The sequence below is a fragment of the Copidosoma floridanum genome, unplaced genomic scaffold, assembly GCF_036245765.1.
Source record: "Copidosoma floridanum isolate Cflo_tuat_1 unplaced genomic scaffold, Cflo_Japanese_pri ptg000013l, whole genome shotgun sequence".
In the NCBI taxonomy this organism is placed as follows: Eukaryota; Metazoa; Arthropoda; class Insecta; order Hymenoptera; family Encyrtidae; genus Copidosoma; species Copidosoma floridanum.
In genome coordinates, this window is record NW_028321890.1 from 25,540,221 (window position 1) to 25,567,563 (window position 27,343).

The 27,343-nt window shown below is 40.6% G+C and overlaps 3 protein-coding genes across 3 annotated transcripts; 1 reads left to right on the forward strand and 2 right to left on the reverse strand.

Moving 5' to 3' along the window:
• Window positions 1–13,695: 13,695 nt before the first annotated feature.
• Window positions 13,696–20,096, reverse strand: LOC106647319 (uncharacterized). The gene is made up of 10 exons (XM_014363647.2): window positions 18,865–20,096; window positions 18,641–18,781; window positions 18,361–18,569; window positions 16,633–18,292; window positions 16,151–16,560; window positions 14,797–16,070; window positions 14,561–14,700; window positions 14,290–14,499; window positions 14,016–14,213; window positions 13,696–13,931 (listed from the first exon to the last, which is right to left on the reverse strand). The coding sequence occupies exons 1-10, from the start codon at window positions 19,975–19,977 to the stop codon at window positions 13,839–13,841; spliced, it is 5,448 nt and encodes a 1,815-aa protein (XP_014219133.2). The 5' UTR covers window positions 19,978–20,096; the 3' UTR covers window positions 13,696–13,838.
• A 410-nt stretch (window positions 20,097–20,506) lies between these two features.
• Window positions 20,507–22,611, forward strand: Cdc10 (cyclin-dependent kinase 10). The gene is made up of 6 exons (XM_014363600.2): window positions 20,507–20,643; window positions 20,753–20,910; window positions 20,995–21,595; window positions 21,688–21,984; window positions 22,057–22,187; window positions 22,359–22,611. The coding sequence occupies exons 1-6, from the start codon at window positions 20,634–20,636 to the stop codon at window positions 22,392–22,394; spliced, it is 1,233 nt and encodes a 410-aa protein (XP_014219086.1). The 5' UTR covers window positions 20,507–20,633; the 3' UTR covers window positions 22,395–22,611.
• LOC106647289 (ejaculatory bulb-specific protein 3-like) lies at window positions 22,257–24,250 on the reverse strand. Its single transcript, XM_014363601.2, has 2 exons — window positions 23,952–24,250; window positions 22,257–22,839 (listed from the first exon to the last, which is right to left on the reverse strand). Exons 1-2 carry the CDS (start codon window positions 24,133–24,135, stop codon window positions 22,655–22,657), a joined length of 369 nt encoding a protein of 122 aa, XP_014219087.2. The 5' UTR covers window positions 24,136–24,250; the 3' UTR covers window positions 22,257–22,654.
• Window positions 24,251–27,343: the final 3,093 nt, after the last annotated feature.

The following is a 27,343-nucleotide window of genomic DNA, read 5'->3' on the forward strand; positions in this document are numbered from 1 at the left end:
CTGCGCGTACTCCCTTCCCCCGAGAATTATATACATGGTATATGCGAGGGCTCGCTCCATATCAACACCCCCGCGGCACCTGTACATATATATATAAGAACGAAATGAACACGACACCCCGCAAATCGAACGGATTAGCGTCATTTACGTCGTCGTCGTATTTCCTTTGCGGTTCGTCAATGGGCGTATATACAGAATTACACGAAACGAGGGAGGAAAGAGCGTCAAAAGAGCTCCAGAGAGAAGCGTCGCAATGGGAATTAGAGTATACTTGTACATAGTTATACCCATATATACAGCTAAGGTGATTTGACGAAGGGGGTGTATAATGTATAATACCATATAAGGGATATATCAGGGGGCTCATCTTCATTCCTGTTTTTCTCTCTCCCTTACGTAGTCCCCCTTTTTTTTCAATTATACCCCGATACACTGTTAATGCGGATATGTATATGTTATAATTACTGATGGGCCTTCGCCCACTCCCTGCATGGCTCCTTGTACCATATCGTATTTTGTCTCCCACATACTACTAGTCCTTTTCACGTTCTTTAACTCGCAAGTGTACGCATAATAATATTTGTGTGTGTATATACATATAAGTATATTACAATAACCCATATGGGTGCGAACGCGGGGTTTTGCACTTAAGCACATGCTAGTATAGTATCAGATTTTCGCCACCCTGTACGACCGGGGGACTTTAATGTATACTCGTGACGATTATTGAATGGCATTGGCCGACTTTGAATGGGTGTTTGGACAAGAGCGGGGTGTTGAGCTGCACGAGTTGCTCGACGGCATATGGTGATTTTTGCGCTTTCGCATCGACACGCCGTACACATGTTTTTCGGCCTACAAATTGTTTTTCCGATGTATCGGGTTACGCCGCAAGGCTTAGTAAGTATATATACCTTTTGTAACCGTATACTACACCTACATGGGTTGGACGAAACGCATAAAAATACCTATCACAACTGTAACGAACCGGGGGTGTAAGAACAAAAATGATGGGAAAACATTGAGGTGGCACCAAGGGACGCTTTTCCCTCGTTGTGAATTATCGCCGTTGCCACGGTCTCGCGTGTATACGTGATATATTATACATCAGGTATATAAATGTATATACATGTTGTAGTGTACGGAAGAATGCCCTGACGTTACGGTATTTCCCCATTATCGGGAAATATCGACGCCTCCGCGCGCAGTGGCCCCGAGACCAGGTTGACGCTCGGAATTTTCACTTATTGCGCAATTCGCGCGAGTACAACGTCATACCTGAGTGTGTTACGAGGATATAAATGTACCGAGCGAGGAAGAAGCTGATTGATCCGTTTTTGGGCTGCTCTGAGACGGAGGACCAAAAATTTTCACTGCACAAACCCAATAATCCTGCAAATACGCGTACACATCTACGATGTATAGTACCTGTACGCGTGGTAAGTTGTTATAGCTGAAAAATAAAAAATAAAAAATCTCTCGAGCTCTTGCTTTCTCTCTCCCTCGCGACATATATTTTATATACATATATGTGAGGTGTGGGTGTGCTATACGTTGCGCCTGCAAGCTCGAAATAAATCCCGAGAGTGCAAGCTACTTTCTCCCGGTAAGAGCTTTCACGTTTATTGTACGCCCTCTCTCGCGATATGTATCTATCGAGGATCAGCTCTCGCTCTTGTACCTACACACGCACACTCGACGCGACCGATGGACGGAAGCGACAATTTTGTTTGCCTCGGCTCTCTCGAATCACTATACTTACTCTTTTTTTTTTTTTTTTTTTTTTTTTTTTTTTTTTTTTTTCTTTCCCTCGCTCCAATCGCCTCGACTTTCCCGGTGATTGCTCTCCCTATACATGTACTCTCCTCTCTCGAGGAGCTCCGATGGTCACGTACACGCAGAGGTTTAACTCTCGTTTTTTTTTTTTTTTTTTTATTTATTTTCGTCGCCCCTCATTCGCACCAAATCGTCACCTACTTTTGTGGAAAAAAGTTTAAATGCGCACATCACATCCTTTGGTTGCAAAAATAAAAGCATTTAGCAGGGTCCAAGCACTGCAGGTACGCACACTCGACCTTTGAGTTGATGTTTTTTTTTTTTTCCCCTTCCATCCCGTCGAGCCTAATGTAGGGGAACAAATGGAGCTGGTTGCCTCTCGCACGCTCGAGAGAGCGCCCGCCACGGGGAAACAATTACGGCCCCTCTCGATCCCTTTCGAGAGCTAAACTTTTCCTGGATGAATCAAATTGACGCGTTACATCAAGCTTGTAAGAGGTGCCCGTGTATGGTTGCTGGTTCGGGACGGGATTGCGTTGATGAAAAAAAAAGAATTTCACTTTCCAAGATCGAGACGATAAAATAACGTAAAACGTTGTATCCCTATGTGGAAACTTTTCTCGGGAAAATGCAAAAGTATAATATACACCATGCAGCGAAAGGAAAGAAAAAAGCGGTCAGAGCACGCGAGAGGCACTCGAAATCGAGGGTACATAACCGAGTAAAGTGCGGAGCGCGCGAAAATTCCATTTTCCCCGAAAGCGGAGATGACAAGGTTCGCGAGCTGCAGGAGATGGAGGGAAAAAAAAAAAAAAAAAAAAAAAAAAAAAAAATTGAAAAATTGCTTCTTCCTTCCCGGTTCTCTACGACGTATCGAGGAGTAGACCCGGTATTCCCGCGGGAGGGGAGTCAGTCAAAGCTCCGGGTACCTACAGCCTACACACACACAGGGGTGGGCGCCGCTAAGTGGATATATACCCTGGCGGAGGCATATCAGCCAGAAATCCGCTGCTGCTGTACCAAAATATATACCTTGCACGCTCTATTGAACGGAACAGAGAGAGAGAGAGGAGATCCGTATATACATATAGTATATATAGTCCGACACGCTTTTTCACGGCAAAAGCTCCAATCGAATTCCCGGGGGGAAGGACACGACAAAGGGAGAATTTGGGTTAAGCTCGCATTCTTCGGTGGCCATTGTTTTACCCATCAGGTATATGTATACGAGGAACAACGCGTTTTAGTTACACCTCGCGTATAATGTATAATGCATGAAATCCATATCGATGTCCACTCGGGCTCTTTAAAAGTGCATACATGTATCTCTCGTAGGCATTAAATAGGCACTGCGCAATTATAAGCGGTCGATGGACGCGTATAGTCCGCACATGTACGTACAGGAGGAGGTACAGTTTCCCCAACAGTTTTAATACATCCTGTATGAACCACCTACGCGAACTACGCACTTGTATACGGGTACAAGAAGGATTAGGCGAGCCGTGGCTCATGAGGGAATGATGATTTCGAGGATTTTCCGTGCGCGGGCACAAAAAGCCGCGGATCGCATCAAAGTCCCATCGAGCGAGCACGAGCACACGTAGGTGCGGCGGTAGGGGAAAAAAAAAATTGGGATTTAAAGCTAGCCCGCTTTTTTCTTTTTCTTTTTTTTTTTTTTCTTTTGTGAGAGATGTGACGTAAGGGCAAGGCGGGGGGAGACTCTCGCGATGGATCTCTTTATCCTCGGCGAGGGAGGCGGGCGCACAAAAGGTTCCAAGATTACAGGGCCGGGCAATCCCCTCCTCTGTGTGTGTGTGTGAGTTGGCGATGTTCGAGAGACACGATGACACGTGCTCTCCTTACTATTATTATTATTATTATTACCACCGAGTAATATGGTCCCCTTGTGCGGACACGGTGGTTACATATATACGTACTTACTTGCGTCGAAATCTTGGGATTCGGTCAGAGTGCGTGTACAAAAATGTAATCAGCTCTCGATGGAGATCGCAGACCGATACGTACGATTTTTTTTTTTTTTTTTTTTTTTTTTACAATTGCGTTAAAGGATCGAACGGCAGGTGGTGATTGGAAAAAAAAAAAAAAACAGATTGCTCGTTATTTGTTGATTGTGTATTTTTCAGTAGTTAACACTCGTTTTGTGCACACTTATACATCAGAGTCGGTTGATAAACAAACAAAATCATAGTAAGTACAAAACAATAAAAATAGAAAAGAAAAAAGATTTACAATTTTATTTTTTTCTACATAACAGAGTAGTCGTACAATGATTCGGTAAAGTAACATTTCGACCCGAACGCTTAAGGTGTATACATATCATGCTCCACTCTCGATTTTCCATCAAGTAATCGTACGGCGATTCTTTTTCGCAATTTACACATATGTATATATATATTTCTTCTTTTATACAAAATAAAATTATCTCCGTTCGTATACGTGTGAACGCACGAAACAACTTATATCCTCGTATTTACAATAAACCCTTAAACATAATCTTATGCGGTATAGAATATATATAATTGTCATGTACATCGTGGGTCGCAGAACATGCCGGTTTTTCGCTGAACTTGCCGATTTTTCACCTTCTTTCTCGTTAACAATAAAACAACAAACCAAAGCGTCCGCTTGATTTCACGTACTCAACAATTCTCACGTACATGCATGTCGTACCGATGATAGGTGTACTTGGGTAATCTCGCAATCTCGGGTCACGTGTGTGAAATACGCAAAAAAAGGAAAAAAAAAAAAAAAAAATGAAGCGATCTAATCGAAAAGGGAAAATAACAGAGCGCGGGGCTTTTCCGACACAATATTTTTTGCACCTCGAAAGCATTATGGTATACAATACGATTGCCATGTGCAATACGCGTACGCGGGCACGGTATATATATACGTTATAATAATAAGTATACGGCAAATGTGTGGCATTACAGCCATACCTGGCCATATCTGGGTAAGGATCGCGTGCATAATCATCCCTGTGTACGCTCTTTGAGAAATAAATTGTCGGCGACTCAATGGCACCGTACACGCGTTGTTACGGGCCTCACCTTCTCGACGATTTATTTTTATCATTGTGATTTTTTTTTTTTTCCCCACGAGCTCTAATAAAAAAAAAAAAAAAAAAAAAAACTATGTGGCCTTTTGAAAAGTATACAGCCGCGTACGCGTGATTCGCGGGTGGAAAAGACGAGGACTCCGTGACCGGAGGAGCTTAACCGCGCGCGCGAGTGAAAATTATAGCGACAGGTGGATATTCGCTTCAACGTATAGGGTTGTATTAGGGCAGGCCTTTTTTGTCCGCCGTGTTATAGGTGCCAATTTGTGCGGCCGCGTTACGTTGAACGGCTAACGCGACGCGATTTATATTACGGGTAATGAGGGACAATGTTACATGTACGGACGAGGTTGCGTTTTTTCTCGAAATAATGTAGATTTTTTTCTTTTTTTTTTTTTTTTTTCAAATAAAAACCAAGCTTTTAATTTGACTTTCGAGTGATGAAATAAACGCGCGGTGTGTATTGAACGCGAGATATTTTGGGGCTTTCGCGTAACTTTGATTGACGCTCGCCGATGAAATGTGAACCTAAATAAAACTCATAGGTATACTCTTTAAGGTATTAATTTCGGTCGAGGGGCAATTTACGTATAACTTAATCTCTACCGATAATAATCAGATTTTCGCTCGTTTGACTAGAATCGCACCCGTACTTTGTTCCATACACGATGTATACAGAACAGTAATGCAGAAATAAAAATGCAAAGAAAAATACAATCTTGAATTGTAATCGAGTCTACCTACAACGAGAGTGACTGAGAGCTTATCGAAAGTGACTAGAAATTTTTCGACATTTATAACTTTTTTATCAAACAGATTGGAATATTTTTTTTTTATTTTACTATGTTTAATAATGTTGCCAACACCTAAAATTTTTGTTCCACCAGATTATCCGAGACTAGGATTTATTTTTCTTATTTGTTAAAAACACCATCGTAAGTGATTATCCTTAATTATCTTTGACATAATTAGCTGTATGAGTCTGCCGACAAGTTTTAATGTTTGTATTGTTATTATTATTACTATTATTATTATTATTATTATTATTATTATTATTATCATTACAAGTAGTGGTAGCATTACAATAGTGATTGAAGTACACGTCAAGCTTTCCATTTATTCTACGACTAGACAACGCATAGACGACTAGGATGATGATAAAAATCGACTATTGGCTTGTGAACTTTGGATAACAACATTACGTTTGAGATCATTGTGAGCCGCTGCTTGTTATCATTATACTATTCATTGAAAAAAGGCAAAATCAAATCATCCCCGTGGATAAACAAATCTCGTGAGATTTTTTTATTTACATGCATTGTATTTTCTTGCATTTTAATTTATAAGTACTCATCGACATACAGATACGGAAAAAAAAAATTTAATCAAAGGTCGCCACAAACAGGTACAGATTTGATTTTGCGTTTTCTCAAGGTATCAACTACACCCTACACCTTACGCAAAGTATCATGTGGCCTATCTCTAAGTACTACGCTATACGCTTCAATAAGATGCGCAATAATATGTACAAACGCGAAGCGCATCGTTATCTACACATTTACACATAATCGAGAGTCCCAATGAAATACTGATAGACTTTGTTTAATTTGTGGCGCTTTTTTCCTCCACCTCCTCGCCAACGATGAAACGAACTTTACATATATAATATATACTTATTAGGTACACATACCTATACACCGTTTCCTAAGTTACGGCGACGCGCGCGCCTCTTTCCGTAATTTATATTCCTTTGGCAAATAAAGCTGAGAGTTCCCTTACACGCTACTACACATCGTCATCCTCGTCATCACGGGTAAACGATGTTATTACAATATATTGTGTTGTATCCGAGAGACTCCGTCCCATATACATATAGTGACTAGATTTTGGTTTCGCGAATCGCGTAGATCTTCGATTTTAGCTACATATCACAACGCTCGCAGAGAGACAAACGGGGGGGGGGGGGAAAACAAACAAATTATGGATGAAAAAAAAAAAACAAAAAACAAAAAAAAAACGAAAAAACCATGGTGGTGCTTACAAGAGACCGCCCGGGCCGGTGAGCTCGGCTTCGTGCCAGACCCTCCAGATGCCAGCGAGGGGCGGCGGGGGCAGTCTCCGGATGGGCATCGGTCGGGCCGGAAAGCTACGTCAGGCCACTTCCATGGTCGGGGCAGCGTTACCGCTCGGCGATGGCGGCAGCACCACCTTGTCGACCTGGCTGTTGTTGTTGTTGTTGTTGTTGGGCTCGGCGGAATCGGCGGGCGGGTGGTGGCTGGCCACGTGTTTCCTGAGGGCGACGGGCTTGGCGAACTTGGCCTCGCACCTCGTGCAACTGAGCGCCCCCTCGTCGGCCCCCCTGGGCTTGGGCTTGTGCCAGCGCCGGTGGCTCGCCAAGTTGGCCGGACAAGTGAAGCGCTTGTCGCACTCGGGACACCGGTAATCGACGTTGCGGATCCGGGAGCAACGGTGCTGGGCCAATTGAAACGCGTCCTCGTGCAATTGCCGGCACAGCATGCACTGGTACGGGCCGAGCTTGTTCTCGATCTTGGCCAGCTTGGCCCGGGCCTCGGGGCTCACGTTCACGATGTTCAGCGACGGATCGATGTCGGCGCACTCGCCCTCCAGCTCCCCCGACAGGGCGGCCTCGTCCTCCCCGATGATCACCGTCCCCGAGACCGGGCTGCTCTTGTCCTCGTCGAACTTGAGCTTGCGCGCGTGCTTCTTCTTGGCCCGAGCCGGCTTGCCCGCCGCCACGGGCGTCGTCCCCGGACTCGCCACCAACGACGACGACGACGACTTGGACCGCTTGCCGGAGCACTGCGGCTGGGGCGGCGACGGCGTGCTCGGCGGCGTCAGGGCGTGGGTGCCCTGCAAGTGATGGTGGGGCGGTGGCGTCCGCTGCAGGAGCTGGTGGTAGGTTGTTTGTGGTTGTTTTTGATGGCTGCTGGGACTGAGCAGGAGATCGGTAGACGAGTAACCGGCCACGCCCATCTCCTGGGCCACGCGAAGCCGCTCGGCCTCCTGGTGCGATATGGCGCCCATGATCGGGGACGCGTGCTGACGCTGGTGTTGCGCGTAGCTACTGTGCGCGGAGGAACAGCTGCGTTGGCTGTTGAGCTCGTCGTCGTCGTCATCGTCGTCGACCACAACCTCGTCCTCCTCGTCGTTGTCCTCCTCGGGCGCCGGGGTGTAGTGGCGTTGATGGGTCGTGGCCTCGGCGCGGCAGTCGACCTCGATCGGCTGCCAAGGATCCCCGTTGCCGGTCGGCTTGATCGACAAGTCGAGCGGTGGCGGGGTGGTCGAGCTGCTGCTGCTGCAGTTGCTGCTGTTGGTCCAGGCGAGGCGCGCGTACGGGTTGGTCTCCTGGGGGCTGATCGAAGGCGCTGGGGGCGGCAGCTGGTCCGCGTAATCTACAACGGCATCGGCGTACGACTGAAAGATCGGTTGGTGGTGGTGGTGGTGGTGGTCGGTGCCGCCGATGAGGGTAGTGCCCCTGTAGTAGTTGTCGAAGCTGAAGCCGCCCATGGCCAGCGGGACCAGGTAGGCCCGGGGTGGCGGTGCGCTGTGCAGCATGTCGGTGCCTCGGTGTATCGGGCGACTCGGGAGATTGGTCGGTGATCGGTAAGCGCCAGTGAGGTGTCTACGTAGCGTTGCGTGCAGGGACGTGCGGCTGTGGCGGTGGCCAGACGCCGAATGGGTACGACCGTTAGGAGCGGCTGGCCGAGTTTAATTCCCGCGCCGGGCCGACACTCCGGAGCTCCGCCCCGAGCTTACGGGGGGAGCCGACGATTCGTCCTACTCCCACTCGACCGACGCGCACCAGCTTGTTGTTGTTATATAGCTTGCGCGCTTTGCTCTCTCTCCGGACTCTCTCGGCTCTGCACCGGTGGGGAAACTCTGATGGGCTGCGCCTGCGTATACAAGACTACCCTACCCCCGCACGGCCTACATCCTTACGGACGCGGGGTACCTGTATATACACGATGTCTCGAGGGTGCGGCGGACGACTCGAGGATACATATACCTGTGTATGGAGGTGTACGGAGAGGTGGTGCTGGTCGTGGTGGTGCGCGCTTGGAAATTCGCACGGAGGAGGCTTAAACGCTCGCGGGAGGCGGACTCTGCACACGGGCCGGATCTGCGTATCTCTCATGTAGGAGGCGTGGAGGCTGCACGAGCAAATTGACTCTCTTGTCTTGGCGCGTGAGCGCTTATTTTTTTTTCTATTTTTGATTTGTTTCCTTCGTATAGTTTTGAAAATCTCTTCGTAGCAATAGAATATATACAGCTCGTTTTCCAAAGACCCGATGCTGCAAAGAAGTAAGGTTCATTTATCTATAGAATGGCTATAAAATCGAGAGATATATATAAGAGCGGCAAATTGATTGAAGAGTATGAATGGGTGCAGAGCAGCAATGAAAACGTAATCCAACAACCAAGTACGGACAAGAGCGTTCTGAGCTTTCGGCTAAATGATTATGTACGCTAAACGCGAAACGGCGAGCTTTTCTTGCATTGGAATCAAGATGAGTCGTGGAAGGAAAAATCATCGAGAAAAATACCTTACGTATTTCGAGAGTTGAAAAGCACCGGGTAAGTATTATATACATGAAGGTAGTAGGTACGGGCCCAACATCGAGCAAAAGAGGGGGGGAAAAAAAAGGGAGGAGCGGCGCTCTAATCCTTTGAGCTGCTTAGCTAATTACTCCGTGTACCAGCGGCGCGTCGCACACGCTCGCAGTGGTGATAGCGGGAGGATCGGGGAGTAGGCGCGTTAATAATTTCGCGGCTGCCGATATTCTATTGGTACATGGCGTGGATGACACGCGCTGGGACGTAGGCGCGTTGATCTCAGGTTGGGAAAAGGAGGTCTCGTAGAAAAAAAAAAATTGATTTTCATACATACGTTGATTAATTATTTCATCTTGTACTGGTTAAATTGCGCTTGATGCATATTCCTTGTATACCTGATGACAGAAAATTCACTTTTCTCTGGTTTATTTCAAGCCTGAGGGACAATTTTTTTTTCGGGTGCCTTTCTTACTAAAATTAGGTACGCAATCATATGAATTTTCGTACTATTACGCGTCACATTTAATATAACCAATGCCTTTTTCACTATAAACAAGGAAAGAATAATTTTTTACCTCTCGAATGATCCGCGGAATGAATCAAAATGAAACAGCGCAAGCAAACTGATAATACTCAAACAAACGAATATTTTATTTGCAAGTATCGTAAATCTCGCAATTGTTTTGAACAAAATGAGCTTTTATGGACACAAAAACGTTGTCATTTGTAAAATGTTAGTTACAAAGACACAGCAACAAAGTGGGTTAAACAGTCATCAGCGACTGAAACCCGAGCGCAAAATACGTGGGAGGGATGAATTTATTAAAACGTACAAAGTAGCCATTAAAACAGTCGGCTATCGGTGGCTCGGTTGGTAAAAAAGCTGGAAACGGGCCAACGAGAGCTGCGAGGAAAAACGAGAAAGGTTTTGCGAAAGTTCATAATCCGATGGGGAGGAAAACCGGCAATGCGCGAGGGACGAGCGTTTGCGGGCGGACACCATTATTGAAATGAATTTGAAGCTGCAAATGCGACCAAAGCGTAAACAAACTGCAGCAGCGCGCTAATGGCCGATAACAAATATTTACGGGCATAAGCTCCCGCAGCGCGTAATGGACCGCCGCATATTAGGTGGGAGATGGGGGTAGGCATTAATCCATAACAAAATACTGTTGCTCGGGAGTTTCGATGAAGCCGCGATAGATCCGGATTTTCCCTCGCGATTATTCATTTGTGAGGAGCAACACTCCCGATTGGGTACGAAATTTTAGGTCACGCGCGTCGACCGTTAAATGCAACTTTCAAATGCGTGATTGCACTTTTGGTCCATTGAACCTGTATGTTTCCGTACTGACTTTTTTTTGACAAGCACCACTGTTGCGGATACATGTGGGAGTACCTTCTATTTTTGCCAGAAGAAATATTGCTAGCTTCCTTCAGCTCCAACGATTCAGCTCAAATCTGGTGGTGGACATTTTTAGCCTTTTATCCTGAACTCCGAAAAAAAATATTTTTGTTTGAAGTTTTGCACAAATGTGTTCCAGTATAAGCTGGAGATCTCTTCGGGTTACACAGGATTTTCTCCATCAAGAAATCAATTGATGGCTTCACATGACTAATAAGAAAAAAAAAATTCCGTTTAAGACCATTAACAGTTCTGTGACAAAGTGGCGAATAAAAAAAGTGTTCGTACCCCCCAAAAAACGTGTTGTTATATGCTCAAGAATATTGAAAAAAATTTTAAAAGAGCAACAAGTCTTTTCTTCAATTAAAGAATTTTTTTGCTTTTGTGTACAAGTAGATTTACCTCAAAGTTGATTTTGAACTTCATGTGACAATGATTAATTTGAAGTTAGCAATGATATAAAAAAAAAAAGAAAAAAGAAAATTTGGGTAAAAGCAGTGCAAGAATTCTATAGGAACAGAATAAAAAATTCATACACCTACCTATGTACATATGTGGCGGCTCCGACTTTACAGCCGAGCAAGCGCAAGCAATCTCTCGTTCCGCGCGACATCTTCATTAATCGAGGCTCGGGATGTGCCGCTAATTAAGCTGGCAACTCCTCGACCAGCAACTTAGTCCAGTTTTGGCTTGCACGAGCAACACACGCATTTCTGTACTTGGTCAATAAATAAACCTTTACGTTTAACACAGCCAAGTGTGGTCGAGCTTCTTGCACCCCGTGCTACCCTCCTATCCTCGGGTAAGCACGAGCATACCCAGCGGTTCCCATACATATACCGATACTTGCTTAACTTCCGGGCAAACGAAAAAGCAAGTAATGCGGGTAAACTCGCGCGCACAGAGGTATGTTGCATAAAATAATGTCTACCGCCCGGCGGGTATACTTACCGAAATACCCGAATATTCCCGAAATGTGTGTACATGAACACAACCGTGTATTATGTATAACAGAGAGAAAGACAAAGTCACTCTCGCAGCATCAGCGGGGCCCGGAGAGCCCCGAGCACGCCAACATGTAGCTCAAGCGGCTTTCCACCCGAATCCGCGCGCGCTTGCATATAGACTCTTGCATATTTCAAGAGATTTTAATGTGTCTCTCTATGCCCATCTCCCTCTCTCTTTCGGTGGGTTGCAGGTGTACCAGCGGAGCTATCTTGTCTCTCTCTCAGCGCTGCCTCTCTCTCGAAGAGCTTCCACGATAATCGGCTTAATATCTGCGGTGCTCTCGCCAACCGCACTGGCAGCAAAGTGTTGTATACCTATGTAGTATGTGCCTTTGCTCCCTGTACATGTGTGGTACCCAGAGCAGAGAATTCTGATGATGATGATTTTATGTGTCTTTGCTCCAGGGTTTTAAGTACCTTTGCAGTTTTTTTTTTTTTTTTTTTTTCCCCATAGGATCTCAGTTTTTACTCCGACACGTACGGGACCAGCTGTCAAAGTTGACAGTTTTTTTTTTTTTTTTTTCAATTTTTCCAACTTAAAATATGATACAATGCTAATATTTGGCAAAGTAATCCAGGAGACACCTGTGTTTTACGCGTCTTACAATACGTTAAAAAGAGTTTGCACAGCATATAATTAACTCTTACCATCATAAAAACCATAAAAATCTCGAGACATTTTTAGGCACAAATGCTTTACCAGAGTAATTTATATCTACGGGGGAGTAAAAAATACAACCACGCACGTAGAAAATTAATATATAGTCAAAAGATGAAAAAACTTTTAACGCAATGTGTGAATGATGTGATCCATTTGAATGTATACGTTATCAAAATTAAAGATTTTTTCAGGTATAGTTCATGTACAACCCAATATGTATACTGTTTTTCTTCTTAATATTAAGCTTTTAAGAAAAATAAAGTTTTCATAATCCACAACTGTTGAGTTTATCAAATAATTACTACGAATAGTATTTACTTAGCTATGCTAATTGACGTAGAGAAATTTGTTTTATATGGGACTTTGAAAAGAATATAATTTTTTTTTCTAGAATTGATGTAAAATATATTGAACAACTCTGTATGACTTTAAAAAATATGTTTACCACTTTATCTATAACGAGTTCTTGAATTTTTCCACATTTTCGGATGCGTTCGGTTGGAAAAAACTTTTTTTTTTCCAATGCCGTGCTTTGAATAAATATTTTTTTTTCCGTAAAATTTATCACACGGAATGCCAGCCCATCCTTTTCAAATGTGTTTACAGAGTGCACATCATGGGCACGCAGGACTCGCCAGCAAAGAAAACGACGGGCATTGGATAATAGATACGCATGCAAACACGTGTCCGATAGCCGAAGGCCAGGATGTGCATTACTGGATAGAATTACATTAAACATTGACGACGGGTCGTATAGCTAAAGCACGGGGCTACGAGCGATAGACGGCAGTTATTGTTAATGCGTCCCTCGTGTTTTTCTGCTTTCAGTGACCACGTTAGGTATATATGCATGCAGCTGCCGTGTATGAACGTACATATGTATATTTACAATGTCATTCCTCTGGAGCTTTATTATGTCTCGTGCGGAGTAATACGAAAGGGTGTGGGGGTGTTTGACAGATAAGAGGTGGAATGCGCTTTTAAATGGGAGACTGTAGTGTTTACCAATACAACCAATTTTATGTTATGAAAAGTAATTAACTGAGTTTTTTTTGTCAAAATATTATTAAGTATTTGGATAGCTCAAAAAGTTACAAAGAACATACAAGTCGAATTCAAACAAATCATCAAATGAAAGTAAAGTCACGTGAATCATAATCTAGCTCACTTTTCAAACAAAAGGATAAAAAGATAAGGTTCAACTGTTCATTATATTATTTTGTACAAATATGCATAGGCTTAAATTTAAGAATCGACGATACGCGGTCTGTTATTTACAAGCAGATAATGTAATACTTAACAATATTTAAAATCAATTATATCTCAATGGAAAGACTAAAATAACTTCTTGCCTGGTTTTTTGTCGTTAATCTTGGGTTTTTTCGACGTCGTTGGCGTCTGCTGACTCGGTATTATTTTTCTCTTACGCTGTTAACAATCATAAAAAATTTTCATTTATTTTTTAATTTTAAACCGATTGATTGAAGATGCAACAATATTTCTATTTCTCACCTTGTTCGAATCTTTGGCAGGAGTATCATTTTCTTGCTCCGAATCTACCGGAGGATTGGCTACCTTAGGGCTAATGTGTTCAAAAACAAAGTTCTTTTTACGATTAGAAATGACTGGCATGTTCGACTGAGGTAAATTTTGAGCTATTCGATGTAGTGCTGCTTCTCCTCTTGCCAGGAATGACCCTCTTGCGTTAGACTGCCAAGAAGATGTTATTATACTTTAATTTCACGAGAAAAGAAATTTTTATTTTAAAATATTTATTTGCCCTTACAAATGAAAAGCTGTTCTTGGTCTTAATTGATTTGTTCGAAACAACTTTGATCATATCACTCGTCGTGACAGTTTTGTCAACATCAGAAGTTTTTGTAATTTTTTGTTCTGTGACTGAAGTCTTACTAGAACGAACGCTAACAACTTTCAAACTAGATTTCATAAATTCGCTGTCAGCAAAATCATCTTCTATTGTTTCAACGATTTTTTTCTGAAATTTTTAGGTAATTTACACATCAACTTTACGTATTATTTTGAGTTTATAATAATACCTCATTTTCTTCTAAAAACTTTTGCTGCTCGTATCTCAACTTTCGCATTTGAACTTCCATAGAGGCGTCCACTTCATCATCGAAATTTTCAACGTTGTCTTCCAATTTGGAACCTACATTATCATCATCTCCTAAACTATCTGGAAAGTAAATATAAGTTGTTTTATAAAATGGGTTTGCTACATTTCAACAAGTTATGTAAGAGAAATCATAGGCTAGTTCACGCCTCAACTAACCGACATTCCTCCACCTAAATTTCCTTTCGCGACCGGCGCCTTCGCTGTGCAAATCACCATCATCAAAAAGAAGTTCTTGGAGCATTCTAACTTCCCTTTGATCATCATCCAGGACTTGCTTCATGTGTAATTTGTCGAGCTGATGTTTCACTTGAGCTTCGTCGATGTCTTCGGCATCGCCTTCTTCGTATTCTAGCTTGTCCAAATCCCTCTCGTCCTCGTCATCAGAGCCCCATTCGCTTTCGCTCAGCTCGGCTTCTTTTTCAAGGAATTTCCCCGCAACTTTTTTTATTTCTTTCTTTGGTATAACTACGACTTCATTCTCATCGGAATCATAGTCAAAGTACTTTTCCTCCTCATCTTCTTCTTCTTCCTCAAACTCGCTTTCCTCTTCCAAATCTGAATATTCGTTGCGTTCCTCGTCTTCGTCGTCCGATAACTCAAGTTTTTGTACTTTTTTCTTTTTCAATTTTTTCTTCTTCATCCGTTTCTTTTGATTTTCGCTTTTTTCATTCTCTTCGTCTGAAGAGGAAGCGATCCTGAACGATGTCCACGGAGCTTTCGGTTCTTCTTCTTCTGTTATTTTTTCTTTCGAGGATTCCGGTTGATTGGGCTTCTTTTGACTCGTGCTCTCAAATAAATCTTGTAAGGTATCTGATTTGTGTACGTGTGATACTTCACTTTCCAAATCTTTCGGGTCTGCTGCTTGTGAAACAAACGCTCCGGAACATATGTCTAACAGCTGTGAATCTGTAACTTCATTCAGATGTTTTTGTTGCGTTTGAGTTGACACTAGTTTCGCAGTGGTTTTCATCAGCCAAGCGTCCATTGGATTTTTCGATTTAAAAACAGATTTGACCGTATTTTTGAGAGGACTCTTCGCTGCAGCAGGTTTTCGCGAACCTTCAGAGTCATTGTTCGACATCGACTCGCCGCTTGTTTTCTTTAAACTTGTGTTTTTTATTGGACTCTTTATAAGCTCCTCCTCAGGGTCTAGAATCAGTGCCATGTCTTGCGACGTTTCGTCACATGGTTGCAGAAAGGTTGATTGACTGACAAAACTACCCGAGCAAATGTCCATAATTTGCGAGTCTGTTACTTCGTTTTGTTTGTCGAACCTCAACGCTGGTTCGGTAGTGTTTTGTGTATCAGCAAAATTACCCGAGCAAATTTCTAATATCTCGTTATCGTCCACCGGATCAGGAGGATCTTCAAATAGTTTCTTCTGCAGACTCATCATTTTTTCTAAACTGAAATTATTTGATGGTCCACCACTGAAATTTTATTAGAAAGCATTGATGAGACATATCGTCAATTTCTGCAATTATACCAGTGCATTGTAATAGATATTTACCTGTTTTCAAAGGGCGTACTGTCGGTAGAAATATTTCCAAGATTAAAGTTAGGCGTCTTAGCATCGGACTTCTTTGCTGAGTCATTATAGGAATTCAGAGCAGTTAAATGAGTTACTGGTGAGATCATACTGAGTATCAAATTACTTTTCGGCAGTGGGGTTTTGCAAGTCTGACTGCTGGCATCGGCATCAAGACGATCGCGAATAAACGCAGGACTAGAGTCTTCAATCAAATCCTCGACAACAAAATTACTTTTTATTTGTGAGAGGAATATGTCTTGGTCCATTTTCGTACGCTCGAGCAAATTTTTGGCTTCCGTTGCTTTATTATTCAAACTTGTATCCGAATCGTTTGAATCCTCTTCATCGAACGGTTTTATGATTCTCTTGAGTTTCTTAGGACTTTTGTTCTGAAAATAAATTTATGTTTACTACATTGACAAAAAACACGAGAACAGTATACTAATAAAATAAAATTTTACAGTTTCTTCTTCCTCCTCTTTTTCGGATTCCTCTTCTTCATCTTCGTCTTCTTCGTCTTCATCCTCGTTTTCTTCTTCTTCTTCCTCTTCGTCTTCGTTCTCCTCTTCATCTTCATCTACACTTTCCTCAGCTTCTTCATCGCCAAATTCACATTTTGGCTTCTTTTTTTCCACAATAGGCATGTCATCTTCTTCTAGCTCGCTTTCAGCACTCTCCTCATCATCGAACTCCTCGTCATCGTCAGGTAAACCTGCATAGAAATCATCATCTTTGCCATTACCCTCTTCTTCCTCGTTCTCCTTTTCGTTTTCTTCTTTATGCTTCCATTCTTCGTTTTTAACTGAGGAAATTTTGCGTTTTAAATCTTCTTTCAAAATTTTGAGCTTCTCACCCGGCTTGCCTTCTTTCGTGCAGTCATCTTCTGTAAGGGTTTTATTGAAGGGTAAGATTTCCTCAACAATGGAGATATCGTTGTCTGCACCTTCAGTACGCATGACCTTGACTTCGACCACATTATTTGCATTGTGCTTGTGAACGGCTGAATGACGCGTAAATCTATCCACCAGTTTTGTGACACCTTCCGATATTTGATCAATGCTCGTGAAATCAATCATCGAGCCCGGCAAAGCTTTAATCATGGGTTTTGATTTGAGAGCATTAGCTAAAATTATCTTTTTGAAGCTGGGTTTCTCCTCAAGATCGTCAAATTCCGGTGGCTTGTACAACTTGTCGCTTAACGCATTTTTGTCTATGATGTCGTCCTCGTTATTAGTATCTTTTGGAAATTCTAAAACCATCTCTTCAGTTTCTTCCGTTGAAGTTTCATTGTTTAACTTTTGTTTTTCATTGGGATTTTCAGATGTCAGAGCAACTGATTTATCTGATGCTGATTCGTCTCTATTGTCAACTCGAACTGTTTCTACCACCGTATCTTGATCTTTACTTTCAGATGGTTTTTCATCTGTATTTATAATAATTTCTTGACCAGTACTTTTGTTGGAAGGTTTTTCATCTACGTTTGGTTCAGTTTCGTCCGGCATCTGTAAAACAAAATCCTCAGTGCTATTTTCGTGCTCATTTTTATTTTCAGCTGCTTTTTCTTTTTCATCAGAATCGACTATAGATTTGGTACTTTCTAAATTTGGTTTGTCCAAAATAGATATATCAGTTTCCCTCCTGTCATTGCATACCTCCATAGCTTCAACATAATCTGCAGTTATTTCATGTGAAGTACAAGATTCTTTTGTTTCAGTTTTAGATTCTTCAATTTTTTTCACAGCATCTGTATCTTTCAATTCTAAATTATTATTCTCGTTTGGCAATGTTTCAGTTTTTGTACTAGATTCTGAATCAATATCGTCATCTAAAAATAGTTTTCTCGGGACTCCAGAATCTGATAATCTTTTTTGCAAAGTTGATAATTTATTGTTATGAGAATCTTGAACACGATCTTGTATTGGGTTTTGTCCATTAGATATATTTATAGGCTCCAAAATCATACCTTCACCATCAATTGTACTTTCACTTTTATTGTCGATTTTCCTATCCGTTTGATCCAATTCTTTCACCAATGGCTTATCACTTTTTTCTTCCTCTTCTTCGGAATCTGATGATTTATAAAACTCTTCGGCCTCTTTTTCTTTTTCTTGTACAACTTTACTGCAATAAAAAGAAAATATTGAATGTATTTAAAGAAACCTAATGATTACAAAAAATACAAGTTGTACCTGACAACTGCAGATAACATTCTAACTTTCTCGGCACATGTTAAGTTTTGAGGAATGATACCCGAGATTTTCTTTCTGTTCAAAAATTCTTGAAGGGTACGCTGTTTTGGTCTATGATATGGCAATGAAACTTGTGATTCTCTTATCAATCTTTGTGTTTCACTGTGAATTTGTTGCATTGCTGCATCTTTGGATGCTCTGATTGATCCCTAAAAAAATTTTATTAATTCAAAATTCATTGTTTGTTCAATTTAAATTTTAGTAAATTAGGATTTATTACCACTCTTTTTTTTTCTAACTTTTTTTTTCCTTTTTTAGATTTTTCAGTACTGTTTTCTTCACCTGAAGAAGCACCACCTCTGCGATCTGATTCATTATCCTTATCACTTTCGGACTCTGAATCTATTAGGTCATTGAATTTCTAAAAAAATCATAATTTTCTATTTTCGTTCAAGTGTTCGAATTTTCATATTATATGTATATTAGTACAACATCAAATCTTACATTAATTGATTTATCAACTACTTTTTTAATGCCGTTGTTTTTACTTTTTTTATCATCTTCAGAATCACTACTGTCAAATAACTGTTTTTTATTTTTCTGTTTGGATTTTTTGTTAGACTGGGAACTTTCATGGGTCACTGAATCTGAATCGCTGTTGAAACCGCCAAAAGATTTTTTATGTACAACGATTTCATCTTCAGAATCAGAATCAACGATGCTTAGATACTTCTTGGGCTTACTATTTTCAAGAAGATTAATACTGGAATTCGACTGGCTTCCACCATCTGATTTATCAATAGAAAGCTGACTATTCTTAACTGTCGATTTAGAATTTGAGCTTTCAATTGATGAACGGGAATCATTGTCTTCTGTGAAATCATTGCAAGGGCTCCTACTCTGTTTTTCCAGGGGACTTTTCCTACCTGACGATTGAAAACTAGATCTAGAGTTTTCATCCTCTTGCAATTTATCAGACAAAGTTTGACTGTGCTGAATCGTTGACTTTGTATTTGAGCTTGTAAAAGAAGAACGTGAATCATTGTCCTCTGTGAGCTGAGTGTTTGTGTTTTGGCTTCCCTCAAGTGTACTCCGATTACTATTATTAACAGGTAAAGTCCTAGTGCTCAATGATTCACTAGATTTTGAATTGTTTTCATCGTCGTCAACAGGCTGGCTGTTTTTCACGGTGGTCGAGGACGAAAGCGAATCTTCATCGTCACCATTTGAGTTCTGACTTTCTTTGAGAGTTGAACCAGAACTTGAGCTTTTATTGTCATCAACATCATTATTACCTTGTAAACTGGGGCCAGTCTCAGTTTTTTGACTAGTACAAGTAGAGCTGGACTGCGTCGAGGAGCAGCTGTCAGTCTTGCTATCCTGAGAACTTTTACCTTGACTCTGAGGTAATTGACCGTTATCCTCTCCAATGGATAATATTTCCTTTTCAATTCTCGAATGCTTTTCCGAAATTTCTTGCACTATTTCACTGTCACTGTCACTATTAGATCGAATAGGGCAACCGTCGGGCGACGTGCAGTCTTTCGAAAGAAGACTGTCTCCGTTAACGTTGCACGTGGAGGCAGTAGCAACAACTATTTCGGAGCTTAACTCCATCACTGAACTTTTTTCGACGACAGCGGACTTTGCCGATAAATCATCCAAGATATTGCAAAATGTTTTTGATCGTAACTATATGACAAATTAAACCGTATGCTTTTCTTGCTTGTGCACTGCATAAATTGGTGAAGAAAGAAATGAAATTATGTTGATTCGCGCCAAATTTAGGGTGTTTGTAAAGCTACCACTACCACACTATACCCACTCGAGTGACCCTGGTGACACGCACACTTTTCTAGGGAATTTTGTGAAGGAATTAGAGATGATATGCGCGGTAAATTATAAATCAGAATTTTTATTTTGCGATTTTGAAAGTGATAACATGATACTCACTCAACTACTGTTAATTTTAAGGATTACCAGTACTTATTTATTTAAAAAATTTTTAATTATTATTATTTTCTCGGTTTTTCTCTCTTCTAATGCTTCTATAGTCTGAGATGAGTGCGCGCGCAGTGGGTTGTAAATATATGAGCATATGTTTATATTATATATTTATATATGTAGGAAGAGCAGTGATAGGTTATGTGTGTTTACTACTGTGTTAATCAAAGTAAAAAATACTTTGTCAGATTGTCAGTTGTTACATTGTTGTTTTTTTATTAGTTTAATCATTATCTCAAGTTGAGCTTCAGAAAAGCTGTTTTGTGGAAATGACGAAAGGTATAGAGGCATAGTTAAAAATTATAATAAACATAAACAATGAGTGTGAAACCATTGTTCAAGAAAAGTAAGATAATGCAATAACACGTTTTTGTATCTTTTACAACAGTTGATGACATTTTGAGGAAGAAAAGCTTGGAGGCGAACGATAGCGACAAAAAAGCTTCACTGGATGCTGGTCCAGATCCCATTGCTCCGATCACACGTAAAGGAGTTTTGACTTCGTTTTTAAATGGAAAACCAATGGAGATACCTGAACAGGACATGGTTATTTACCTACAAATATTTATTTACGTTGTGATTTTTATTAATAATTGTAAAATAATGAATCAAGGACATGAATGATTTCAGCATGGAAAATGTAGGTCTGTCTCGGAATTTGAGAAGCTCAATCGCATTGGAGAAGGTACATATGGTATAGTGTACAGGGCAAGAGATACAAAAAATGAAAAAGTTGTAGCACTTAAAAAAGTGAGGATGGAAAATGAAAAGGATGGGTTTCCAATCAGTAGTCTTAGAGAAATCAATGTTCTCTTGTCCTGCAGACATGAAAATATCGTTCAATTGAAAGAAGTAGTTGTGGGAAGAAGTTTGGAGAGTATATTTCTAGCAATGGAATACTGTGAACAAGATTTAGCTAGCCTGCTTGATAATATGCAGGCACCCTTTTCAGAGAGTCAAGTTAAATGCATTATGTTACAAGTGCTCAAAGGATTGAGATATTTGCATCAGCATTTCATTGTGCACAGGGACTTGAAGGTCTCAAATCTTCTGATGACTGACAAAGGATGTGTAAAAATAGCAGATTTTGGTCTTGCCAGGTGGTTTGGTTTACCATTAAAGCCAATGACACCGAGAGTTGTGACGCTCTGGTACAGAGCTCCAGAATTGCTTTTGCAAGCCAAGACACAAACTACTTCAGTGGATATGTGGGCTGCTGGATGCATCTTGGGTAATTGTTTTATATTGACACTTGGTTCGATGATGAAAATAAAAAGTTTCGTTAGACTGAAATAATAATTCTTATTACTATCTTAATTACAGGTGAACTCCTAGCTCACAAACCTTTGCTACCAGGCAAGTCAGAAATTCAACAGTTGGAATTAATAGTAGACTTGCTAGGAACTCCTAGTGAAGCCATCTGGCCTGAATTCAACTCACTGCCGGCACTGCAAAACTTTAGTCTTAAACAACAACCCTACAACAATCTAAAGCAAAAATTCCCATGGTTAAGCGCAGCAGGATTGAGGCTACTGAATTTCCTTTTCATGTACGATCCGAAAAAAAGAGCTACTGCTGAAGAATGTTTGCAAAGCAGTTATTTCAAAGAAGCACCGCTTCGTAAGTGCTATCTACGAATTTGTTCACAACTTTCGACAGACATCTATTGATTCTTGATTTATCTTTACACAGCTTGTGATCCAAAATTGATGCCAACGTTTCCACAGCACAGGAATATGAAAAAGACAGCAGCAAAAGAAGTTCGAGAACAAGATACTTCTGTAGCTGACCAAACAAACAATCTTCCAGCAATATCCGATTTGGTAAGGGTGAAATTTTACAAATTTAATGATACAACGTATGAGTTTTTAAAAATTTTTATTTAACTTAAATATTACAAAATTCATTTGCTTGGATTAACAATGATTCAACAGTCTTTATTTTAAATACGAAATGAAACATCTGAAACACTTTTTTTTTTTTTTTTTTTTCAGCTCGGATCTTTAGTCAAAAAACGACGAGTAGAATAAATGGCTCGTAAGCGTAAAGTGTACCAGTAAAGTAAGTATGAGAAAAAAAAGACAAAAAATCTTTCACTTTTTTGCTTTTAATGTAAAACGTATTTTTACCATGAAAAGAGCAATAATGATGATTCTTCATTAACTCAATACCATTTGTACTATCTTTATATGAAAAAAAAAAAAATATTTATAATTCACATAACTAGAAAAAAATACAAACATAGGATTTATAAAAAAAAAATTTCAACATCTAGTCCAAAGTGAATAATTTAAAAGTTAAACCCTTCTTTTTCGTACTTCCTCTCCAATTCGCCCGACGAATCGAATGTAGTCGTCAATCTTTTAAATAGAGTTGGTTGCTTCTCCTTCAGGTGCGTAAGAATTTTCTTTGCCATTCTCTTTTGATGGTCGTTGCATTTCGCGCAATTAGTTTTCAATGCGTCGGGCAGGAATTCTAAAAACATATAAGTTTGGAATAAACACAAAATAATTGTATAAAAACATAGATTTGTTACATCCATCCGATTTAATGATACGATTTGTCATTGACATTTCATGTTTTTCTCGTTTTTCATTCCGTCGACCGATTCACGCATAAATATACATACATAATAAACGCGTGGGCGACGGATTTCAAGTGTAATATTTAATACACCTGTCAAGTCAAAGGATAAACCACACACGCCCGATAAATATACGTGCGCCAAAAGAGAGTTGCTCAAGCGTTTCTCCGTCCCTCGCCTTTTGGGCTCGGGTACGCGATGGATACGTGTATACATACGTATATATGTATATAATATTGTGTACAACTGCGTGAAAGTTCAAATTGTAGGGCTTACGCAAGATATACGCGTCGCGGCTCCTTAGGAGAGACCGACAGACGCAAATAATATATAATACAGGTTTGTACCTATACGATACGGGTGTAGACAGGGTACAAGAGACAGAGAAAGTATGAACTCGGCTGTAAATTCAATGCGAGATGATGGTGTTTTAAAACTTTGAAAGGCTGAACGTGCTGCATGTGTGTCTCTGCCCGGATGTGCGTCAATTTGAGAGAGTGCCCATGTACACGTAAAGGACTTTTTTCTCTTATTTTCTTCGTTCATTTTGGTTTCGCGTCCGCCCGTGAGGCTGGAGCGTTTGCGCAACGCCTCCGATGAAAGTAACAGGGAGATGAAATAAAACGTTCGTTCATTTCGGAGCTGAAAGAACTGCCGTGCACGCGTTGTGAAAAAACGATTGATAAACGTAAATGTAGCGCCAATCTCGGTTTACCCATTGTGTAGGAATAGGTATACCTTTTGCAATGGGACCTTGATGAAAAAAGAAACTTAGGGAGTTGTTCACGATTATCCAGAGATACTATTAATAACTCATGTGTAAAGTTTGTAGAACTACTTGTTCATAAGTTTTTTGTTTTTTAAATATAATTCAAACTGCACACAACGACCGAGTACAATAATTACTCTCTCGAACGTGTATACCTACTTGTAGGTAAAAACAAAAAGAACAAGTTTGATGGAGGATAAAAAAAAAAGAAAAGATATATAAATGTATGCTCACTCTTGAGTTCGCGGCCCTCTCTGGTGCAATTCTTATTGTCCACCAAGCAACTGACGTAAGTATTCAAAACCCGCTCGTTCATCAAAATTGTATCGATGTTGATGTTGTCGTATTTGTTGGGGTACGTTTCGGCAAGGGCGCCAGCGGCGAAGCACAAAAAGACGATCACACAGGCGTTCCTCATCTTCACCAGTAAATTGTCTTGATCGCGAACAAAAAAAACAAAAAAAAAAAACAATTACAAGTACAAAGGAATTGATAAAAGCTGGTGCGAGGCTTGACGATCGATCGGGTGCCGACGCTAGAGTGACCGGAATCGGCGAGCGCAGCCGGCTGTTATATAGCCGGTCGACGATCGGTACTTTTACCCAGTCCACTTTTGTACGTGTACGGATGGACAGTACAGTGACGGAGTTTGTACATATGATACATTATGTACGGGACCCAGAGTGTATCTCTGTGGACTGGGAAGAAAGAAAAAAAAAAAAAAAATGAGAAGTGCTGCTTAGGTCGCTCGTGCGCTATGGGGATGGCTCAATCGGCGATCGATCGGAAGAACCGCAAGAGCGCGCGTGTACGTTTTTTACCTGTACAGGGACGATCTTGGAAAAACCAGACACGTTCACGGGCGATTGCCCGTGGAGTTGCGCGTTGCATAACGCCTGCCGCGACATGGGTACCATAGATTTGCGACTTTGTCCGTTTTTCGGTGTACTTGATCGGTATATGTTAAAGTTGTTCGCTCTTTTCGACGACCTGCTCTATTCAGATGCCGATTTTTCGTTGTAAGGTTGTTTCGGGAAATAGTTTGGTCATTCAAGTGACATTAATTTTTGAAAAATCTATTTTCTAAGCAAAAAGTTACATTATTGTGTTTTTCATCCAAAAGATTTTGAGCAGCTTTCTTAAACCTTCCTCATTTAACACGTAGACGTTTGACGAATAAGTGGGCAAGTCATATGTTCCTTCCGAGAAGGAGATTTAAATTACAAATGACCTCAAGTCGGTCTCCTTCTTCTTCTCGGTATGGAAACAAAAAATTTCTTTTTTTTTTTTTGTTTAACGACCAAATACGCGTCTCGAGCTCCTTTTGTCAAACACACACACCTCCAATGTTATTATTCTCATCCTGCAAACATAGTCAAGCTCTAAGTTGCTAAAATGTGTACAATCCTTTTGATTTTTCATCGCGAAGTAAAAAAGAACCAGCAGCACATGCTCGAGATGGATGTCGTAGATAAATAAGAATGAAAAAAATCAAAGCCTCCACCATCGGATTTTATTCTACACAACCTACATACATATATTATACCCACGTGTAAGTATAACGTACAGGTAAATCGGACGCGCAACATTTTTCCAACGCGCGTGTTGCTCTTCCGAAGTATCAATCATTCGGTGATTTCGAGATGTTTGCCAGTATATATAGTTACACACACCATATGGAGTTTCGGACTGTTTTCCATTTAATATTCTCAGCGGCGTGTCTACCACTTTTTCTTCCCTCCCCCCTATTATCTCTTTCTTTCATGGACTCTCGAACTATTGCTAACGCACGTATACACACAGCAGGGTATACCCAACACGATTACGACCCACTTCATCATCAACGTGCTCCGCGGGGCCACAGCCGCTCGACGATCACGTAGACATCATCGTCACAATCGATACTACGATGATGTGGTCACAAAGTGGTAGAGTTACGATCATCGGCCCCATCCTACCTGGATTCCTTCGTGTGTGTCTGTTCTTTTATTTATTTAAATTTTTAATTGCTTTCGTACCGATGACTTTTTTTTTCTTTCAAACGGATTGTACGTAGGTACTCTGAAATCGATCTTTTGGCACATGAGCACTTTATATCGTGAATTAGCGGTTTCGTTCCAAAAGACTCTTTACCATTATCGACGTTCTTCGAATCAAACATTAATTCTTTTTTATAAGTATATACTTACTTTAATCATGAGGTTTTAATGCTTTTCTTTTGCTTATTTATCTCCTTCAGCTTTGACATATTTGTATATAACGTGTGCTTCTACGTAGAGAGAAAAGACTGAGTAATCGCGTGATGCCATACGGAGAGGAGCTGTTGTTGGAGCAAAAAATCAAATTTAAAACAAGCGTTCAACTTCAACGCGCCAACTGGTCATGCGGTTATTGAAAAAATTTTCCACACTATTGGCTTTCTTGGGATAATTATATACTATTGACCGATAGTTCTTGGGATGTGTGTGTTTCATGTTTATTATAATTCATGGGCTGACGAAATTTATTAAGTGCGGAAAAACAATTGAGATCTTTGATTGGAAAAATAAATAAATAAAAAAACTAAAACCATGAGCTAATACTTTCCCCAACGGTTAAACGTCACACCCAATTGTCATACAGTACATATATTGTATTCTCGCGCTAAGACTCGGAACGAGCGATAAAAAATAATACAATCGAAACTTTCCACATCCACCACTTTGTCAATATACGATCCTTTCATTTACTCATATAATTTGCACCTCATCGTGATCGAAAAAACAATTCCAAATGAAAAAAGACAATGGTCCAATTATTACAGGCGTTTGAATGGAAACGAGTGATTCACTCGAAATGGTACGTGATCCGTGCAAAAAAAACATCACAAAAAAAAAAAAAATTAAAAAAAAATGATCAGCTATATTAAATCGAAATTGCGCTTGTGCCTGATGTTTTATATCTTGCAGAGTCGTCAGACGCTCAGGTTATTAATTTTTGTACGTGCTACAAATACGTATTATGAATTGTATTGGCTGAGTTATTCGATTCGATTGTGTGACTTTTTGTTAGTGCACGTATTGGTAGTAGAAGTACAGACCATTCCAAAATGCTGTTGTAGAAACTTGTGTTATACGCTTACATCACGTCTGAAACAAAACAAAACAAAAAACAAAAAAAAAAAAGAAAGAAAAAAAATCAACTTGTTTACTTCCCCCTAGAGAACACATCTGAAACCGCCTTGTGTGCATGGATACGTAATACACACAGATGTAAGTGTACCTATAATTATACCTCTCAACATATAGGAGAAAGTGATTTGGTTCGGAGGAAGAAGGAGACCAAGAGATAGTTGATTAAAAGAGTTCCTTGTTTCGTTTTTTTCTTTCACATTATCTGTCTCTTTTTACAACTAACGTTGAGTTCTAAACTCTTTGAAAACATTTTATTCGCCCGTGTATGCAAAGTCCAAGGTAAAAATTACATTTAGGACACGGTGCTGATTGGTTTTCATACGATACATCATACCAATAAATTATTACTTATGCTGTGGGGGCAAATGTTGGAATCAATGTGTGAGTACTAATGCATTTTTTTTTATTAAAAACAACAAACATACTTGGTTCGGGTGTAAACAAATATGTATA

What these genes read in the sequence shown, in the direction of transcription:
- LOC106647319 (XM_014363647.2), bottom strand. Translation starts at nt 19,977, where the DNA reads ATGGAGTTAAGCTCCGAAATAGTTGTTGCTACTGCCTCCACGTGCAAC. An exon ending in AGTTAGAAAAAAAAAGAGTG is followed by an intron (nt 18,570 to 18,640) that starts GTAATAAATCCT and finishes AAATTTTTTTAG; the next exon opens with GGATCAATCAGAGCATCCAA. An exon ending in AAGAGGAGGAAGAAGAAACT is followed by an intron (nt 16,561 to 16,632) that starts GTAAAATTTTAT and finishes ATTTATTTTCAG; the next exon opens with AACAAAAGTCCTAAGAAACT.
- Cdc10 (XM_014363600.2), top strand. An exon ending in TTTCAAAGAAGCACCGCTTC is followed by an intron (nt 21,985 to 22,056) that starts GTAAGTGCTATC and finishes ATCTTTACACAG; the next exon opens with CTTGTGATCCAAAATTGATG. An exon ending in TTCCAGCAATATCCGATTTG is followed by an intron (nt 22,188 to 22,358) that starts GTAAGGGTGAAA and finishes TTTTTTTTTCAG; the next exon opens with CTCGGATCTTTAGTCAAAAA.
- LOC106647289 (XM_014363601.2), bottom strand. Translation starts at nt 24,135, where the DNA reads ATGAGGAACGCCTGTGTGATCGTCTTTTTGTGCTTCGCCGCTGGCGCC. An exon ending in AGAGGGCCGCGAACTCAAGA is followed by an intron (nt 22,840 to 23,951) that starts GTGAGCATACAT and finishes ATATGTTTTTAG; the next exon opens with AATTCCTGCCCGACGCATTG.